We start from the raw sequence: 21,736 nt of genomic DNA, 5'->3' as shown, positions 1-21,736 counted from the left end.
AAAAGCTTGTCTGTGTAAAACTTGCCATTATATTTATGGTTGCTACTGAAGCATTGGTGAGCAATTGTTTGGATGTTCTACAATGTAGTTTGTCAGTGTGTTGCTATGTTTCAGTGTTAAAGCACATCTAAAAAAAGAAAATATAAGCATATCTTTCTTCAATAAGCTGCACTATATGAGGTGGCATTTATGTCTATTAGAATTAGAATGTTAACAAGTAGATTAGAGATGCACCAATATACTGTATAAGCCAATAATCAGCATTGGTCGATAAAAGCGATTTTTCACACTATCGGCTGATAGTTTAAAAACAGTCGATGATCAGGGCCGATACATCCTGTCAATCAAAAGAAGACAGGAACATGCAATGAATTTGTACTCTGTATATATAAAATGATAAGAAACATCACCAGTTTGTTGTTAAGTATTATAAGGCATTATTGAATTAATAATATTCAGAAATATTAATTTAATCTTCAGAATCGGCATCGGCTGATATCCCTCTGACTAATGGGCTATCGGTATCGGTGGAGAAATTTAGTATCAGTGCATCTCTATTAACAAGCATAACGAATAATATTATGCATGCTTATTTTATGCTATTTTGTGCTGTTTTAACATAAAACATTACAGATATTATTAAAAAGGATTTGTTCATTGACATAATTTTATACCCAGACGAAAAATTTTGTTCCTCAAATGTTGCTCTTTCGTAGTTGATGTGATGGAATTCTCAGTTATATTTCATTTACGTATCACCTTATAGGCGTTTCTCCTAGAATTGATGTGGAGAAGTAAAAAAAAGAAACAAACGAGATAATTATTCAAATGCATTAGGAGAATGGAGCTTTTAAATAGATATAGATTGTATAGATAAAATAATATGGATTTGGAGTTGATATTGAATTCTTCAATAATATTGATTTATTGGCTCATTTTGTGACATGGTGAGATCTCGTTTGAAACATCTCTGATGCAGATGAGACTTAAGAAAAAATAATATTCCTGTTTTATGGGTATACAGATGTGAAAATACAGACTCTAAACAAGTGTAAAAAATGTTATGGCAATATGTATCACGGGTGTGAGGGAAGAACCCAAATGCAGGCAGCAGTTCAGGGGTTAACAGATATATATTTAATGACAAAGAAAACAAAGGTACAAAACAAAACACCCACGATGGGGATATAAACAAGAAAACAAGATAACAGGAAGCAGACAGGATGTAGACTAACTAAGACTAGACTAAAATAAACAACACTAGACAAAAGCTAAACTAAAGACTTTCTAAACTCGACTTGACTGGGGGTTTTCAAAGGAACACAGCAAACACGTGCTACATCAAATACAATGCACGAGCCCAAGACAATAAACACGAGGGCATTTTATAGGGAAGACAAACGTAGGATAACGACACAGGGCAGGTGAGAAACATTAGACACGGCAGGGAAGCAATACATGAAACGAGAGGGGCGGGGCAAATGACAAGACACGAGAAAGCACATGAGATGTCAAAACGTAAACAACTCATGGCTTTCTCACATGAAACCTAAGGGCTCCGTCCCGATCCTGCCACACGACTAGAAATACAGAACCAAGAAGGCAGTACCGTGACAATATGTCTTCCTTCTTTAACAAACATTGCACACTATTTCAGAGTAGGCTTCACTGACTAATGATGCACATAAGCACATATTTATGGCTGAATATGTGTGTATGTTGTGTATTTTAAGGGAAATTATCTTCTCTGTTATGATGCACTGTAATGGCAGACACAACACATTTTCAGCATCTTAATAACAGGAGTTTAGCATCAACTCAACACCCAGCTCTAAGTCCCATTGTGAATCATTTTTATGGTGTAGCAATGGTCACACTGGATATTGATTTACCAGGATCATTAGATTATAATAGCGTTGTGCATTAAACCATTCGGCAAATAAGTTTCCCATCCTTCATTAGGTGCTTACGTAGCTTTCACAGAGATTTGTACACACAGCTAGCGGGCATACACTTGACCAGACATGATAAATCCACCGCTCATTGGCTAGCAGGAAACACATTTCACCCAATGAAAATGGAATATAGATTATATAAAAAAGCGTTGTTTTTTATTTATCAACAGGTGTTTAAATATTTTTACATTTAAATCTGAATAGACCTGTTGGATACATACAGTAATTAACCCCGGCCCTTAAACCAGCAGAGTGAGACAGAGAAGATTAAACAGCCCGGCTGCCAGGAACTCAGGGGAGAGCGGCCTTGGTTTTGTTTATGCTTGTAGTCCTGCAGGTAGACCCTGTGTAAGACCCCCTGCGAGGTCTTAAACTCATCTCATATGCTTGTCTGAGCTGCATTTAGGCCACAGGATTAGAGACCGTCCCAGAAGGTCTGGCAGAAAAAGACGTTTAAAAAATGTGTCTTCATGCCAGGATTTGGCCAGGGGTGAAATTGTTTTTCCTTTTTTCAACCTTGTGAAATTGGAATTTGTGACCAGAGATATCTCACTACAAGCCTTGAGGAATAAAATCCAATCTTTGTTATGCTTTCTCTCTCTCAAATATACATTTTCGCCATTTGACAATCTTAACGCATTCAAAGGCTTCGCAAGTTCATACCTTTTTTACTTCTGTTGGTTGCCGCCTCGCCGTACTTTCATCACTCCCTCTCAGCTTAAGCGATTAACGTTTGTTTTTATTCATGTGTTTTATCAGAGGCGCTCTGCCTGTTCCAGCACACATATTGAACAGCTACTATCTCTTGAACCTTTCGCAAACATCGTTTCGGATTGTGGGCTGCTGAGGTTTGCGCATCCTTGTGGGATTTAGGCAAATTTTGAACCTTTTTTAAGTGCAATTACAATGGCAGCTGAGTGCACTCATCACCATTAATCCCTGCAGTTCATATGCATATGTTCATTAAGTATACTGGCAACTTTCTAAAAGCGAGATGAATGCACTACCGGTGAGTTACATTGTGACGGCTCTTATCTTGTCTCCCCACATTTGTAGGAGTTTTAGGGGTGAGATGGAAACACACCAGACCACTGTGAGCATCAATGTGCGCATGGAAAAACTAAACGCGGTCCAGCATTTATAATGTGGTTGGATGTAGAAAATGTTCAGTGATCTCCTGAAGGAGACTGACCAGGGCTGGATTCGTAATCGGGCATACCGGGCATTTTCCCGGTGGGCCGATGTACTTTTTGGGCCAAATCGGATGCATGGGCCGGAGAGATGGACGGATTAGAAATGTGAATCGGGCACATATGCACGCGAATGCAATTGCTAATCTGACATGTATGCAGGAAACGCAATGACAGCAGCACAACCTACCACTCGCACCTCCCCCCCCCCTCGACACAAATGGTGGAGGGCCGAAGCTGGTCAAAAATGCCAGGGCCAATTTAACGTCCCAGTCCAGCCCTGAGACTGACAGTGTTTTGTTAAATTGATATGGATCTCCATTTGAACATTTGGTTTTATGATTTTCTGGAATAGCAGCATAAATTCAAATCATTCAGATCCTGAGTATATAGTGTTCTTTTGTGTATCTAAACATAACGTGGTTAAATGTACAGTGTGTATGAACCAAAAAGCACATCCATAGTATACAATTAATGGAGTCCATTAGAATCCATTAATGGCTTTCCCTTACAAATTCCTGTCTTCTGGGAAGGCTTTCCACTAGATGTTGGAACATAGCTGTGGGTATTTAGGGATTTGTTCCCATTTAGACACAGGAACATCAGTGAGGTCAGGCAATGATGGGGTCAGGCTCACGGTTGGCATACTAATTCATCCCAATGGTGTTCCGGATCTGGGCTTTGTGTAGGCCAGGTAAAAGAATAGATCACCCAAAAATAACAATTCTGTCATCATGTATTCATCCTCATGTTGTTTAAAACCTGTTTATGACACTTTCATCTGTGGAACACAAAAGAAGATATTTTGATCAATGTTTTGTGTCCGTACAATGGAAGTCAGTGGGGGCCAGTGTTGTTTGGTTACCAACATTCTTTAAAATATCCTCTTTTGGGTTCTGCAGACGAAAGAAAGTCATACAGGTTTAGAATGACATGAGTAGAACGGCCATGAAGTATGTGTGTGGGCATTTACACCTGCTTGTATGTGTTCCACAGGTCTCTCTCGGGTCGTATTGTGGGTGGTGTGTGGTGGTTCTTCACTTTAATCATCATCTCCTCATACACAGCCAATCTAGCAGCTTTTCTGACAGTGGAAAGAATGGTTTCACCCATCGAGAGTGCAGAGGATCTGGCCAAACAGACTGAGATTGCTTATGGAACTCTAGACGCCGGTTCCACCAAAGAGTTCTTTAGGGTACGAGACAAACTACATCTATGTTTAAAAATGCTGTTTTTCCAAACTCGTGTCTTTTTATTGACTTTTTTTCAATTCAACAATTACTATTGATTTACAATGAATGGTTCTGGAGAATTTCAGGCTTTTTAAAAGCATCACAAAAGTTGTCCATACAATTTATACAATAGATTCAGTTTTGCATCCTTGAGAGCATTTTTGGGTAAATATTTTCTTCAGGGTTCTTATTCATCTACACAACCCGTTTTATGTTCACTGAGTATCTGTGAAAACATGTATTTTTTACATTTTGTAGAATTCAAAGACATATTGTGCATACTGTCCCTAACAGTCTCAGTTTTTTTGGTGTCAATTTAAATATATCATCTATTCAAGTATAGAATATGTTAGTGTGTTATCTATTTAGTGCATGGTTAATATTTAAATGCATGATAAATACATGCTTCAATACCTTCTCCCTTTTAGAGGTCAAAGATTGCCGTGTTTGAGAAGATGTGGTCCTACATGAAGTCAGCAGACCCCTCAGTGTTTGTGAAAACCACAGATGAGGGGGTGATGCGAGTGAGGAAGTCCAAGGGCAAATATGCCTACCTGCTAGAGTCCACCATGAACGAATACATCGAACAGCGCAAACCCTGCGACACTATGAAGGTCGGAGGAAACCTGGACTCCAAGGGCTATGGCATCGCTACTCCCAAAGGTTCCCCGCTCAGGTAAAGCCAGCTGTCCATTGTGTGCTATCTGCATGAATCCAGCACATCTTAGTTCTGATGATGGTTCAGTTGTGATAGAGGCTGAATAGACGGTTTCATCTTAATAACATAACATTACTGCGCATGCGCACTTTTGTGACCCCAACTGAACTTCCGTTACACATTCACAAACAATAGAGTGCCTGTAGATTATTCCTGATAACAATCAAAAGAAACCAAGATTTAGACTGCGATACCAAGCTCAACCTCTAGATGTCAATGTACCATACGGTTTGTTAAAATGCGACCGAACTACAGGACGCATTCAACAAATTCTTTATTTAATAAAATGAACATACAACAAAATTCAACAAATTGTTTATTTAATACACAGTATTAGACAGTAAAATTATAATACAAATTAATATGAACAAAAATTAAATAGAATAAAAATAGTTTAATATTATTAGACACTAACCAAACACAAACCGGAAGTTAACTGGGGGTCAGGCGCGCGTGCGTCTGATGAAACGGTCTATACAATACTAGTTAAAGGCGTTAGTTAAAGGGGTTATTCTGTCAGCGCTTGTATACTACAAACCAGGGCTGTCACAATATCAGATTTTCACTATACGGTTATCAAGGGCAAATGCAATTTTGGTACGATGTTATCATGATACCTATTTTGTTTTATAAAAAATTATTCTATCAGTCAAATTTATCCTTCATTTTGTAATTTGTGTTTTATTTGGTCAGTGGATCACTCTTAGGTGCTGAATAGTTTACGATATTACGATATGTGTAAATTATCACAATATTGACGGTTTTTATATTGCCAATACCAGTACGTTGTGGCATCCCTAGTCCAAAAATGAATTACTACAAGGAAGCGAGTCATATGGGTTTGCAACAAAATGAGGGCACGTAAACCATGGCAAACATTTTTAGCAAATTAAGAAAAAACACTTTTTTTAATATTATGCGAGTCTCAATTTAAAGGGCGAGGGTAAACGTAGTGTATCAAGCGCAGCCTCTGTTGTAACAGAACCTGATGGTGTGTGGGTGTACGTGGTGTGTGTGGAGTTGCTTAACATCCTGTGTACCTCATGTTGCTTGAAGGGGTTTGCAGCACACTCCACCAGAAGTGCTTGCATAAGAAATAGCAGAAAAATGACGTGCCCTCTTCAGAAGCTCTCTAGAGCTCATGTTGCCATCCTTTCATTAAAACAACGGTGCTGCTAAGCGCAACCCAATCGAGACAGACATCGTTCACTCCGTGCTCTTTGAAGATATACGTTTACCGGGTACTAATTTCACCTCCTTCTTCCTTGTGAATTACAAAAGCTTTCTCGCCAAGTGACTTATGCATCAGAAATTAGGCAATCAGTTGTTATTCTCATGCAAGCCACTTCTGAAATGAATGTCGACATGTACCGTTTCTTCTATAATCTCTGCAATATATGGTGTGGGGAACGGTTGTTATTTCAATTGTACGCTACCATCATTAATGTCACATTTACCATGCTTGAACGTACCCATCTGGCTAATACACCGCAGCCCACATGGTATTCAATTCATTGTAGTGCAAAGGGACTCACAAGGGCAATTTGGAGCTGTTGAAATAACCTCAATAACTCCATCTCCTTGGGGGAACGACCTCAAAGCAATTGTATAGTCATTTTTGGGTCACCTTATAGCAAAGCGAACACAGGGTGGTGTGGGAGGGAGACGTCGAATACAGATGTAAATGACTGGCTTCCATCGTGCCACCTAGGGCGGGACTCAAATTAAATTTCACACTAGGTAGCCATTACTGTGACAGTCAGAGTGAAAGAGACTTGGAAATGAATTCACAAATTTGTTTCACTCTCTGTTGAGTCGCCAAGTGTGTTGCAGATATTCTCTTTGTTGAGCTGTCATTTTTGTCTGATTTTGAGAGTGAGCGACTCCTTTACTGGCATATGTTTACATGGAATGAAGGTTTGACATCTGCTTTGGGCATCCACGCTTGATACAGATGAAATTATTGTGGTGTCTGAAAACTGGAAAATGTAGAGATGGACACTGTATGAGTGCTTTGGTTTTAATGATCAGTATATTATTGTCACGAATCTCGAGGACAGAAGAACCCAAGCGCAGGCAGATGAGGGGTTAACACAACATATTTATTAAATAACTAAAAACGAAACAAAAACCCGCGATGGGGTAAACTTAACAAAACAGGAAAAATGAACAGGACGAAGACTGATTTACACTAAACAACGCTAAACATCACTGGACTAAACTAAACTAAAAACTTACTAAACTTGACGGAGACTTTAAACAGGAACACGAGCATGAAACAACAAGAAAGCTCAGGAGACATGGAACATATCGAACGCAATACACGAGCACAAGACAGTGAAACATGAGGACATCTTATAGGGAAGACAAACGAAGGATAATTAACAAGGGCAGGTGGGGAACATTAGACACGGGAGGAAAGCAATACATGAGACGAGAGGGGCGGGGCCAATGACAAGACACGAGAAAACACATGAGAAGTAAAAACAAACAACTCATGGTTTTCTCACATAAAACCTAAGGGCTCTGTCCCGATCCTGCCACACGGCTAGGAATTCATAAACAAGAAGGTAGGACCATGACAATTATACTGTATATTAAAATGAAATCATTTTTATTCATTTCAATGAAAGTTATTATGAAGTGATACCCTTATAATCTTTAAAAAACGAATTGTAAGTTATTTTTAAGTGGATTCAACTTAGTGCGCTTAGTAGGGAACTATCGTCTCTAGTATCACCTCTCTTTGAAACATAAAATTGCTGATTGCTAATTTTGAACACTTATCTATGTATATTTTTGCGTGTCTTTATGATGCGAGACTGATATTTTAGACAAAAAAGTACCTGACAGCTCAAATGATAAATGATAATTATAATATACTGACGCGATTAATCGTGTCCAGAATAAAAGTTTGTGATAACATAATGTCTGTGGACTGTGCGTATTAATTTTGTATTTATAAACGCATACACATACATGCATATATTTAAGACAATTATCAAATATAAAAAGTAATAAATGTTTATATAATTGTAATTATTGATAAATATAAATATAATTAAATACATTTAAATATTTCCTAAATGTATATGCTTGTTTGTGTATGTTTTTGTGTTTATGAATACAACATTACTATGCACTGTACACAGACACATATTGTGTAAACACAAATTTTTATTCTGAATGCGAATAATAGTTTGACAGCCCTTAATAAAAATGACCAGTTTGTGATGTGGGCTACTTGTCCAAAAACTTTTTTGTTTATATTTAACTAAAAAAATGTACGTATAGCTTAAAATACAGTTTGCAGTGTACATCCCTGCAATCGAGTATTTGTAACGGTAACATGATCTATATAGTATACAGTACATAATCTATAACATAATTTATATCTATTGTATCCGTAATGTTAAGGATGATTAGTCATATTGTGTTAGTACTGTGCATACTGTAATGCTGCTTTTAAACCATCGACAGCTTTTGTTTGACAAGCCAACATAGTATTTCTTTCAGTTAAGTTTCATCAATGTACATTATAAGAATAATATATTATAACACTATATCTGTCATTTATTTTTTTGTTTATTTCACTTTACCACAGTTACCACTGCCTAATTGTATGTAAAGCTGTTTTGCAACAATGCAAAATTGTAAAAAGCGCCATATAAATAAAATTGAATTGAATATAAATGCTGTATATGGAGGTACTGCCAATGCTGAACAAGAGGAGTCCTTGCTCTCAAAATTGTTATGATTGTTATGACTGAGTTATGATTTGTTAAACGTGGTACAGTTGTCAAAATGTACCATAACATCTTTGTCATCACTATATTTGTAGTCTAAATGACACTTATTAAAACCCTTATTAGAGCTCACTTCAAGAATTCAATATAGTGTGCATGCTGGCTTCATTTTGCTTTAATGAAGTTTAATGAACTAAAAGATGTTAATTGAGCTTTTGAACTCATTTTAGCAGTTTACTCCACTTTGTGATGCATAGGTTAATTTACTGACTTGCAGAATAATGAGTTGTTTTGGTGCATTTCGACAGCTGTTCCACATTTGCCTTGTCTTATCTCAGACTGATGCCCTAAATCAGTTTGTTTTGCAGTCAAGATGCGACAGCCCATAAAGATTGATGCGTGTGCCCTTTTATCTCTTTCCATCTGTGTTTAGTCAATAAAATCATCTTACCAAAAGCTCTGCCACCTCCTGAAGGAAAACCTCATCAAACTGAATGTATTGTGAGACACTCTCTGATTTCTTTCTGTCTGAAACTTCTGGGATAAGAAAGAATTCGGGAGTTTTATCAAGCCAGAGAAACGCTCTCTACACATGCAGAACATCAGACGGCATTTGCTCGTGACGTCGATTGGCTAGTCGATTGCATGCATCACCGGAAATGTGCGTTTGTGCCTGTGAACTGTATGGGGTGTGCAGGACCTGAGGATGAGGAGGAGATAGAAAGAGAGATGTGCTTTGTAATGTCAGGTGTATCTTGATTCTGGTAACATCCATTTATGAAGTCAAAAGAGAGGAGTGTCTGAAATGTGTAGTTCATTCTTTAAAACACAGGTTTAAAAAGGTGATATTTGTACTGTTTTAATGCTGCAGGTGTATTACATTATTCCTGTCAAGCTAAATTAATACATTTTCTTATATGTTGAGACCAAATTTTTTTTTTTACAAAAGTAACAGGGTTGAAAAAAGTAACAGGGTTGAAATTTTACATTGCAAGCCTCATGCTCATGAGGCGATTCACAGATTTAACTTAATTTCATTGATAGAAAATTTGATTTAAGAATTTAAATGATTCCTTTGGCATTTTGCATTTCATCCATGCATTACATTTTTGTTTAAAAAAAGACATCTTCATATTGAAGAAACATTCAAATAAGTTGATCTCAGCTCTTCATTGTTAAAGTCTTTGTTTACACAAAAGGCACCTGTTCTATATAGTGACCCTTGTGACCATTCCCCTAAAGGGATGAGGCAGACAGCGAGCACATCTAAGGTCATCTTCCTCTTATCTCCTCCTCTGTCTGAAGAGATCTCGCTCCTGGCTTTATAAAACCCGTCTTTCACAAAAGCCACTAACAAAAGCATCACTCTCCATTAAAACATATTAACATGCCGAATAAACGCCACAGACTCGGATCGAAACCACTGTGCCATACATTTAACATTCCAGAGCAGTGGGTTTTGTGTTCAAAGCCAAGTCTGAGTCTGTTTTCCCATCACGCTGTCTCTCGAACGGTCTATCTGGGCCGACACTGACCAACCTATTATTTCGTTATCGTTTCAAGAAACCCAGTAAACCTGGCAGTGTTAAAACTGAATGAACAAGGCCTGTTGGACAAATTGAAAAACAAATGGTGGTACGACAAGGGAGAGTGTGGCAGCGGAGGAGGTGATTCCAAGGTCAGCCCCAATGTGACAAACCCAGCGGGTAAAACCATCTCTACCACGGGGGGTAACCGGCAACTGGTGCTGACCAAACACTCCAGACTAAATTGAAATAATCCGATTTTGTGAAAAACGTTTTATATAAAGTAAATCTCCCAAAGGTTGCTGCCACATCTGTTCTCAATGGCAACCAGTCAATAATAGCAAACCCTGTTCACGTTATCCCGAATGGAGTGCTTGCGGCCTGCCGGTTACCCAAAGTGATAAAATAATACACATCTCGCAGCAGGGAGCGAGGCGGCATCGCCAGATGGAGTATTAATCCATATCACTTTTACAATGAACCAACATGTTTCTGATATGTGTGTGCAGTCAATTAAAACAGACAAACCCAACAGTTGAGTTGCTATTGATGGGAATGTGTTTAATGTGCATGAATAACATAAAATAACATGGATAATGTTATTTATGTTATTTCCCTGGTTGAAGAATCCCAGTTAACCTAGCGGTGTTGAAGCTCAATGAGCAAGCCGTCTTAGACAAACTGAAAAACAAATGGTGGTACGATAAGGGGGAGTGTGGAAGCAAGGACTCCGGAAGAAAGGTCAGTTCACACACTTGGTCCTGTTCTCTTCCTCTCAGTAGGTTCAGTTCTGACGCAGGCGGCTCTTACTCTCTCTCCAGGGCTCCGTTTTTAACTTCCAATATGTTCTGGTAGAGATCACATTATAAGGCCATAGATCTACCTGAATGAAATTAATAAATGGATGTTTGGAGATCATTTATATAATTTATCTCAATTAAATCTGCTGTAAGCATTTTGTCTTTTTAATAACACAAATGTGACCCTGGATCACAAAACCAGTCTTAAGTAGCACGGGAACGTTTTTAGTAAAAGACAAAAATGCATTGTGTGGGTCAAAATTATCGATTTTTCTTTTATGCCAAAAATCATTAGGATATTAAGTAAAGATCATGTTCCATGAAGATATTTTGTAAATTTCCTACCTTAAATATATAAAAACTTTATTTTTGTGAGTGGATGGCCTGCCACAGTGCCCCTGATTAACAACTTCAAAGGCAATTTTCTCAATATTTTGATTTTTTTGCACTCTCAGATTCCAGATATTTAAACGGTTGTATCTCAGCCAGATATTGTCCTATTCTAACAACTCATATATCTATAGAAAGTCTATTTATTCATCTTTCAGATTACGTAAACATCTCAATTTCGAAAAATTGATCCATAAGACTAGTTTTGTTGTCCAGGGTCACAAATGTCCTACTTGACAGATAGAATTGAAATACGTGTCCTGAGCAAGATGGCAAAAAGAATCTGACTGCCGCATGCGTGTGTCAGACAATTGAAAAACTTGGAAGCGGGAATTTGTAACAATTTTACGATGTGGCTAATTCCTGTATTTGTGCAATGTAAATCGTAGAAAAACGAAATACTGAAGCCACTCCTAAAGCTTACATCACTAGTGCGAAAACGAAACTATAAGATCGTACGAATTCATTCGAATTAGCCACCGCGTAAAATAGTTATGAAAATAATTTTTGCTGCTGGTGCCTCAAGCGGTGCAGACACACATCGGCTTTAATGTGCTTGTAGATGTGTAAATAAAGTGGATTGGCATATTAAACGTGTTCCTGTTTTTTCCTTTTAGCATGATTTTTAAAAAAGTATGCATTTACAACTGTGAAAGCAGTATGATTAATACATGGTTTTTAAACTACTAATTCATGTGTAAATAATAATATGGCCAGCACCAGGAGTCGTGAGAGAAACAACACTCTTTTAGATGGGATGACTCGCACTCACTCTGTTTAAAATAGCCTGATGGACCAAATGGAAGTCTGGAGAGAGACTGGTCACATTGTTCTGGCCGTCAGTAAGAGATCAGCCCTTCTCTTGGTCCTTAGCCTCTGTGTTCTCCCTCCTGTCTGCTCTTGAAGTACGCATGTATTTGGATGCAAACCCAGTGGACAGCTGACTGTAGTATCATAGGCCCTGGCCACCACACCCCCATTATATCAAACCCACCTGCATGACACACACAACAACACACTTTCCTTTTCAAAGAGAACCGATTAATCAAGTCAGTCATTCTTTGTATCAATTTAGAATGACAAAAAATCTTATCCCCCCCAGAAATTGTTTTGTCATCATTTATTTCATCTTTGACTTCCGTGGAACAGACTCAAAAGAATACTTTTTAGTATAAATGTGATTATTCTTAGCCAAATCTGCTGTATGATTTTGGGAAACTTGAAATATAGAACACAACATTTTGACCACGTTTGTATTTTAGTAATGCTTTTGTGTCAGTTATTAAGCTCAAAACCGCCAGTCCTTAATTGGATATGTATGCAGATAATGATCAACATTTTCTTGTTTAATGGAAGAAAGTCTTAGAAGTTTGAAACCAAATGAGGATGAATACATGATGACATGATTTCATTTTGATTGAACTAAATAGAGGAATGTCCCCTTGATCAGTTGTTGGTGTCATTATGAAATAAATATGTTAACATGTCAAAATGAATAGGTTTCATTCAAACAACTAAAAATCCCAAAATTCTTTTAGATTCATGTCCAGTGCTGCAACCACTATACTGTAGATGTCTGACTGCAGCTTTGACACTGTATGTTTTAGCAGCTTGTGATTTAATGGAGATTAAATTAACTAGAAATTATGGGTTAAATACTCGGTCAGTTGAGACTGTCTGTGTTAGTGCATGAATGCATGTTCTTAACCTTAAACGACTGATAAATGATAATTAATGCCATATTTTAACATATGTTTTACATAGTTTAGTTATCAAAGTGAAATGTGTGGCACTTGAAGTATAGTGATTATAGTTGTTGCTTTATGAATATAAATTAACAACCAAATAGTCTAAATATTTTTTATAACATTTTAATAACATTTGATAACACTTAAGGATTGTTTACTAGAGAACCTACTTCTAGAGCCTATATATTTGTATACTAGTTTTAAACGGCATGAGTAAATTATGTGAAATTATTATTAGACTTTTTATCCTTTATAGCTTTTAAAATGTTGAGCAAGACAGCTTTTATGTATGTGCACAACTGTGTCTTTGTCTAACTGTCAATAAACTCATAATACTGAAATTTCCTCATTGCTCCCTTTCCTCCTATAGGATAAGACCAGTGCTCTTAGCCTCAGCAATGTGGCTGGGGTCTTCTACATTCTGATCGGAGGTCTGGGTCTGGCCATGCTGGTGGCCCTGGTGGAGTTCTGCTACAAGTCGAGAACAGAGTCCCACAGAATGAAGGTGTCCGCGCGGGCCACACAGGCCTTTCACTGCCCAGCCTTAGACAGCAGCTACACTGAGCTGCAGAGTTACGGCCTGTACGGTGCCGACACTGTTAAGATATAAAGCTCTCTGGGGTAGGAGCCTCGAGTACCGCGGAGAACTAGGCCACATCCCGCCCGCGTAGAAGCCTAACCTGACCCCATCTAACCGTCGCCAGATCCAAAGCTTCTGCTGGTCTCTCTCTCTCTCTCTCTCTCTCTCTCTCTCTCTCTCTCACACCTCCTCCCCTTGTGTTTTGGGCTTTTCACACTTGAAGTCATTGCAGGGCCAGAAGTGTAGGAATGATCAGTGCAGCTCAGGGCCATTTTTAACCCTTGGTACATGTAATCCTGAGTTATCCGGCTCTTTGTTTCACGCTTTATCCTGGATTTGTAATTAATCTTGTTTTGGAGGGATGGAGATTGATATTGTACATTAATAAACCCCGAGTTAACATTCTTATTTGCGTTTTAATATGGTTAATAGATTTAACAGGTGGATCAACTGCTTGTCCATCTGTGTATCCATTAGTCTGTTTGTTTACTTTGTTTCGTTTTTACTCAGACATTAAAGCTAAACACAAAACACATGAATAATTAAGCACTTAGGCATGTTTAGGATTGTTTCTCACTTTTTTTAATTCACATAACATATATTCTAAAATGCAGGATTATTTTCAACCCAAAATATAATCTGTGTGGGGTTATATTGACCCCGCAAATGTTTTAATATTTGACCAATTACTAAAATATAAATTGTTATTTGCTTTTTTTTTTATTGTTTGCTTAATTGAGATCCTGCAGAAACCACAAGAAGCTCTTGATTCTCAAGGGGCTCCAAAACTCAAATTCAAGTAACTGAAAACATAACTATTATTTTCATTTATTTATATTATTATGATAAAAGCGTATTTTCTTGCTGACTGTTTTCAAGACTCAAGGTTTAAAAATCAGGATATTTTTTAGAATATGTCAAAGTTGCTTTGGGGTCAATTTAACCCAAACATAATTTAGGGGTTAACCTAAAAATGGTCCCTTTTTACCCAACAATGGGTTGAAAACAACACAACATTTTCTAGAGTGTGGTTTCATAATCCAGAACTATTCATTTGACAAATAGAACTGGCTTTAAACCAGGGATTAAAAAGACTAACCAAGGGTTAACTGAACTGTAGTGTGAAAAGCCCTTATTCTATCTGTTCCACTTTTATTTACATAGCTAATATATAATTGCTCTCGCTCGCTCTCTCTCTCTCTCTCTCTCTCTCATTCTCTCTCACTCCTCTCAGATTCCCTTTGTCCGCTAGCTGCTCTGTCCATGGACTAGAGTGTTGTCTATACACATGGTGTCTCTGTTCATTCATAAAGCAGAGCAAGTGTTCCCTTGAGACACTGCAAGTCTCTGTTTTCCACCATATCTCCAAAAATAGCCCGTCTAGACCAATGATTATACACCATCAGTCAGCTCGTCTGCTTTATAAAATAAGACCAGCGTCAGGCTGTACCTGATGCACTTTTGCTAATGTGTTTTTAATTAAAAGTATCAGGTGATGATATATCTCATAACATGTAGGCTAATCTACAAACAAAGGTCAGACTGACAAATCATAGAGTGACACGGTGACACCTGCAACAGGCCCCTGGTGAGCATCACCCGCTGTAAATACAGATACATCTGAATATCTATGACACAGAATTTCTATGATAGCACAGATTCACATAGATTTTGCTTTGTTAATTCTATTGACAGGAGTCACAGCTGTCAATTTCTCATATTAGGCAAGAAAGACTACTAGCTGACTAATTAGTCTGCATCATGCATAGTCTTCATTTCCCAATGCATTGATGTGCACAGCTATGAAATCGTTCCCAGATTGGAAGAAAGTGATTTAAAGGGACATGGTTTCAGGCCCACTGGCTGTGACGCAATGAAACGATGATATTTCTCACTGGAGTTCCACACCACCGTAGCAGATTAGCGCGTATTACACACCTTTCAAAGCTGTTTATTGTCTACCCACATGTCAGAGATGCTTTACAGTGTCAGCTTGGGTTTGAGGGCTTTAATATGGTGGTCCTGTGGGGCGCAACACAACAACACCAGCAGAGCAATTAAAAGTTGACGACACTTTGTAATGTAAATGAGACTTTAAATAACAAGTTGTGTATAACAGAAGTGACCCAGTGTGGAACTGGTTGAGTAGAATAGTGAGAGAATAAACATTCTGTCATCATTTACTCACCCTCAATTTGTTCCAAACCTATTCAAATTTCTTTGCTCTGTTGAACACAAAAGAAGATATTCTGAAGAATGTAGGAAAACAGTTCTGGGGCACTTTTGACTACCATTGTCATTTTTCCTATTATGGTAGTCAATGGGGGGGCAAGAACTGATTTCTTAAAAGCATTCTTCCAAATATCTTTCTCTGTGTTCATCAGAACAAAGACGTTTATACAGATTTGGACCAACTCGAGGGTGAGTAAATGATGACAGAATGTTTATTTTTGGGTGAAAATTCCCTTTAATGACTACATTCTTTATTTTATTTATTCATTTATCATTATTATTTTTATAAAAATATTTTTAAAAGTGAAGAGTGTGATATATGCTGCATCAAATGGAATAGCAAAAATAACTGACAACACCCCTCATCTTTATTGGTCAGTCAAATATATATTCCTGCCTAAACTACCACTATTAGGTGAAAGTCAATGTTTAAACTTTTTGGAAAAAGAAACCATACTGTGTGAATTGCTTACTGTATTTGTGAATTGCGATGGAAAAGTATGAATTTTTCACAGTGTATGTTGTTACCCAGCCGATCCACACCACACTAACAGATTTTTCAAAACCAAAGGACAACACTAGACGATTATTTAACTGTCAAGGCTTTTTCAGAAATGTTGTCAGACTAATTATCCAGTCATCACATAACAAAACATTTTATGTTCATACTCCATTAGGCAGATGCTTAAATCATCTTTTAATGTCTCCTACTGAAATGATGTATCTTTTAAACACTTCTGTGCGTATTTCCATATGCTGTCTAACACTGTTGTGTCTCCATCCCAGCAATCCATCAACGACGCCATGCGCTGCTCCACCCTGACCCGGATGAGCGGGAACGGCAGCGGGGGGGAGAATGGGCGGATCGTCACACATGACTTCCCCAAAGCTGTGCAGACGCTGCCGTGCATGAGCCACGCGGCCACCATGGGCCTGGGAGCCTCTGGCATGTGATCAGCATGACGGAGCGGCACACGTCACACTTAACGCACAGACCTCCCGTTCACCTGCCGTCTGCCCCCGTGTCTGTCTGCCCGCAACAGACGCACCGTACTGCCAAAATGCACTCTTAAGACTACTCAGTGGACAGCCACCAATAAAACTCTTTTTTAAAAAAGACAAAACGTTAAAAAAAAGGAAAAAGATGTGCTGCAATAACAAGCCTGTGGGACTTTTTTGTGGGAAACGTTGTTCGTTTATGTCACAATTTAAAAAAGAAGAAAACAAACAAAAAGTCTTGTGTCTGATTTGACACTTGCGCTGTGCCAATATTATAAACCTGTTTACTTCTGTCTGCGTGTGCAATATTTTAGTTTATATCAGTGTTCAGCAATGTCGTCTCTAACTTGAGTTTCTAAGGATTAGATCACAGAGATGTTTTTTGCACAAATATGTTCTACGAAAAGACAAATACATCGTTTCTGTAAATTGCTTTTCCTTTGCCGCTAGAAAAGAGTTAGCTTAGCCTTTTGCTAATGGGTAAGATTATATTCATTATGGATCCATACCGAAAGACAACACTGGACATTTTCCCCGCTTTCCTTAAAGGGACAGTTTACCCAAAAATAAAACATCTGTTATAATTTACTCACCCTCAAGTTGTTTCAAATCTGTATACGTTTCTTTGTTCCGATGAACGCAGGGAAAGATGCTTGTAACCAAACAGTTCTTAACCACCATTGACAACTATAGTAGAAAAAATTAGTCAAATTCTAAATATCTTTTTTTGTGTTCAACAGAACGAAGAAATGTATAAAGCAAATTTTCCTACTATGGTAGTCAGCGGCGGCTAAGAACTGTTTGGTTACAAGCATTCTTCCAAATATCTTTCTCTGTGTATATCAGAATAAAGACATTCATACAGATTTGGAACAACTTGAGGGTGAGTAAATGAAGACAGAATGTTCATTTTTGGGTGAACTGTTCATTTAATGGAAAAGTTTACACAAAAATTAAAATTTGGTTATTATTTACTCACCTGTGTCATTCTAACCCCATATATTTTCTCCAGTGGAACACAAAAGGTGATTTTTGAAGCCACTCTAGTCAAAGATGGCTATTACCAAATGAACACAAAGGCAACACGAGAGTGGTCTACATACTGTAATTTGTGCATTTTATTTCAAGATTTCTATTCTAAAGCCATATACAGTAACAGAATTATGTGAAACCAGACCACATTTCATTTTTCTTAAAAAAGTTTGGCATGAAGGTGAATAGAGTTTTCATTTTTGGGTACACCATCCCCTTATTTTCAATCACTCTGCATATTGAATATTTTAAGAAACCTATCAGCTCATTTAACAACCTGTTGATAGTGTAAATACTCTGATGTAAATCTGAAAGTAAGGGATCAATTGGATTTGTTGTCGATCAGTAGAGCATAGCTGAACTTGATTATCTTGCTCTGTGATTTCCCACCTCAAAGACCTGCATAGCTGCTACGCCTGCTCTCAGGCACCATACCTCATCCGAGATCAGAGATTTGGGAGTAAAACCACCACGTGTTTGATCACCGCTCCATTTGGGATCTCTCCCAGGAGGGACGCCTCAAATTTAACCTCAGTTAAAATGTTAAGACACCTGCTGTTAAATACTTCAATTATATAGCCATTCCCTGCACAAAGTATCAGATCTGAAGTAAAGCCGTTGAGAATACAAGTTATTCTCTAATGGCGTTTCCACAGCACACGCAATGAAACAACCCTTTTACATACTTTGTGGATGATTTATTTACATGGTTTATGACTCGTCCGACACAGAATCTGCACAATGCCAGACGTTCATTTGCACATCCTCAGCCTCTGGAATTCTTTTATTATTTGTCTAATTTGATAAAGCTTTTCTTTTCAAAAAATGTGTAGATTCTGTGCGAGCCTGTACTTCACATCACATGTCTTAAAAATTCTGTTTCAGTAAATAAAACTAAGAAAAGAGAGTAGAACAGCTGCAGGATACAAATACTGGTGAAATAGAAGCTGTTCTGTCCTGTATACACACTGTGCAACATAGTTCTTCATGAGATGATGTTTGTTGGGATATCATTGATCGGCTCCCGGGGCCAAGCTGACCTTTCCGAGCTCTAGACTTTATCACCGCGGGCTTTCAGAACATGGCTTCCAGCTCAACACAAACAGCTCTACCTATTCAGCCTTCCCTCTGCACACTGCCATTGTTCCACAAACACAACACACTGTGTGGCCATCAAAATGCTTAGATTTCTCGGGCTTGGGTTTCTTGACACACGTTTTACTAGGCACAGAACACTGCATTCATTTATGGACTCGTATGAGAGCAGTATTTTATACGCTGTAAAAGATTTGTAAAGTTCAAGTGAGACATTTAACATTTATACCGCTGCGAGATTTTGAAGAGTTGACCGAACTGGTGTTTTACACATCTGACGTGGATATTCACACTGGAGATGTTGATTTCGATCAGTTAAGAGAGAAATCTGGTTGGGGTACTTTGTGTTTCTGCTGTAACAATGTTAACAAAAAAATGTCTTATTTTTGGGAGATTTTAATGCAAAATGTATTATTCGTACTCATCTACTTTTACAGTCTTGACTGTTTTAATTGGGACATTTTTGTTTCTTTGTTTTACGTATTATTTTCCGTTGAATACAAGAGAGATGTGGTTGAATAAATTTACTGGAAAATACATTGTCAGTAATGAATAAAGCAAACTGAAATAAAACTTTTTTAACCACAGTCATACAGAGCCACGCTTTTGTTTTTAAACATTTAATTAGAAAATAAATAACGTCCTACCAATATTTATTTATGTTTTTATTTGTAATATATTTTATTTATTAACTTATTATTTATTTATTTATGTCTATTTATTTATTTATTTGTAATACTGTATATGTTAATTTTTTTGTATTTATTTTTATTTGTGTGTTTTATTACATTTTTTACAATTATTTAGTTATCGTGTTTTTATCGTCTTTTATTGTGTTAGTTAGCTGTATTTTTTAGTTATTATAGCTTAAATCAAAACAAACCAACTGCAGTTTGAATGATATTAATTGGAATGCACAATAAAAAAAACATGATTTTTGATTTTTTTTTAAAAGCAGAGTTATCTCATTTTGGAACCAAACTCTTCACAATATATATATTTATATATATATATATATATATATATATACAGGTGCGTGTGTGCGTGTGAGTATGGTAAAACAGGAAAAAATACATGTGCAATTTCAAACTAATGACCCTATACTTAAAAGCTTGGTCAACCAACCAATCACAGTTTTCAAAAGACATAGCAACGGGGTCAGCCCCGCCTCCTCATTTAGATAAAAGTTTTCGTCTTTTCCTTGCTCAGAGTTGCTCTCAGATTGGTCCTGAATCACTTTTAAACTAAGACTCCTACGTAGAAGTTTTTAAGCTAAATTAAGAGTTTTCTTAGAGGATTCTTAGAAGCTTTAAGAATACGGGCCCTGGTGTTTAATGTGTTTCCAGCAGTAGATCTCTAGAGTTTGACTCATTGTAGAGTATTTTAATACAGGTGCATCCCCCACATAATCACTGACGTTTAATGAGTCAGCACATGTTGCCTGGAATGGCGTTCATTTTAGGTATTATTAATGCTTTAATCTCTGTCAATTTGAGCAACAGTTGATGGAGGTAATTGGGATGCCCTGTGGCTGTAATTATGGAGGTTAACACAATGTGGAACCAAGAAACAGGTGTTTGTTTTCTTGTTTGTTTGTTTTTTTGCTCTGATGCTGTGCCAAATTAAGTGGTTCTACTACAGCATTTTCAACAGATGAAACATTTGGCACAAAGTACATTTTGTATCAGTTACAGATGTATCCAATATCATTCACAAACATCCATGTGCTGAAACCTCAATGATCTCAGTGTTTGATGTCGAAACGACTCAACATCACTTGGAGAGGTTTTGTGTGAGATTTGTCCTCCAAATATTCTTTGTACATAACGTGTTATTTTTTATTTGCATATGAGAATTATAATCAGTTCAGCTCTATTTCCAAGTAGGACAGCTGAGTCTAAAAGCTGGAATACTCTGTTGGCGTACTCCGTAAAGTGTCAGATGTGGCATTTCAAGCATTGTCCTGTTATCCACCGTGTCACGGGGGGGAATGAATAATTTGTTCATGTGAAGCTGCTGTCAGGCAATGAAATCTGGGTTTGTCTCTTATTTCCCCAGCGGTGGGTGACAAAGTTTAACCTCTTTAACTTCCTTGATCCTTGCAGAACATCAGTACTTTCTTGAGGATTTTTCCTTTAGGCCACTAAAAACATTTATAGAGAAGTTCTGTTAATGCTGCTGGATATACTTGTTTCCTCTGTTATTTCCTGCTACACCTTATCTTTGCAGAGATAGTATTCGTCTGAGCAACAACCGTCTTCATTAAAGTTCACATGAAATTACAATTGACCCTGTTTCTTTGTTAGCTAACTATCAGTTTTGTGATTATGTACTTCTGATCTGGAGTGGTGATATTTCTCCAATGACATCAGTCTTGTGGCTAACATCTGTTAACCCCTCCCCTCCAAATGTCAGTCTTCCCGAGTTAAATATCTGAATTTGGCTGTTAAGTGGTGACGTAGGGAATACCTTTTTCGGGTCCAAGCGTCTATT

General features: G+C 37.5%; 1 protein-coding gene across 6 annotated transcripts in view; it reads left to right on the top strand.

The window, feature by feature from the left end:
* gria1a (glutamate receptor, ionotropic, AMPA 1a) overlaps window positions 1–19,864 on the top strand; it is an 81,164-nt gene extending 61,300 nt beyond the window's left edge. The window contains exons 12-16 of one of the 6 annotated variants that reach the window (XM_057348812.1): window positions 4,142–4,340; window positions 4,806–5,053; window positions 10,994–11,108; window positions 13,676–13,810; window positions 16,904–19,864. In XM_057348812.1, the coding sequence (XP_057204795.1) occupies window positions 4,142–4,340; window positions 4,806–5,053; window positions 10,994–11,108; window positions 13,676–13,810; window positions 16,904–17,071 (865 nt within the window). In that variant the 3' untranslated portion in view covers window positions 17,072–19,864. Of the gene's footprint in view, window positions 1–4,141; window positions 4,341–4,805; window positions 5,054–9,274; window positions 10,523–10,993; window positions 11,109–13,675; window positions 13,927–16,903 lie in introns of those variants that run through there. The other 5 variants (XM_057348811.1, XM_057348813.1, XR_008964110.1 and 2 more) reach the window with 5 other exon arrangements.
* The last annotated feature ends 1,872 nt before the right edge of the window (window positions 19,865–21,736 follow it).

Source organism: Triplophysa rosa, linkage group LG13 (genome assembly GCF_024868665.1).
Source record: "Triplophysa rosa linkage group LG13, Trosa_1v2, whole genome shotgun sequence".
Lineage (NCBI taxonomy): Eukaryota > Metazoa > Chordata > Actinopteri > Cypriniformes > Nemacheilidae > Triplophysa > Triplophysa rosa.
The sequence above is the reverse complement of the archived record's forward strand: the minus strand, read 5'-3'. Positions and strand labels throughout refer to the sequence as shown.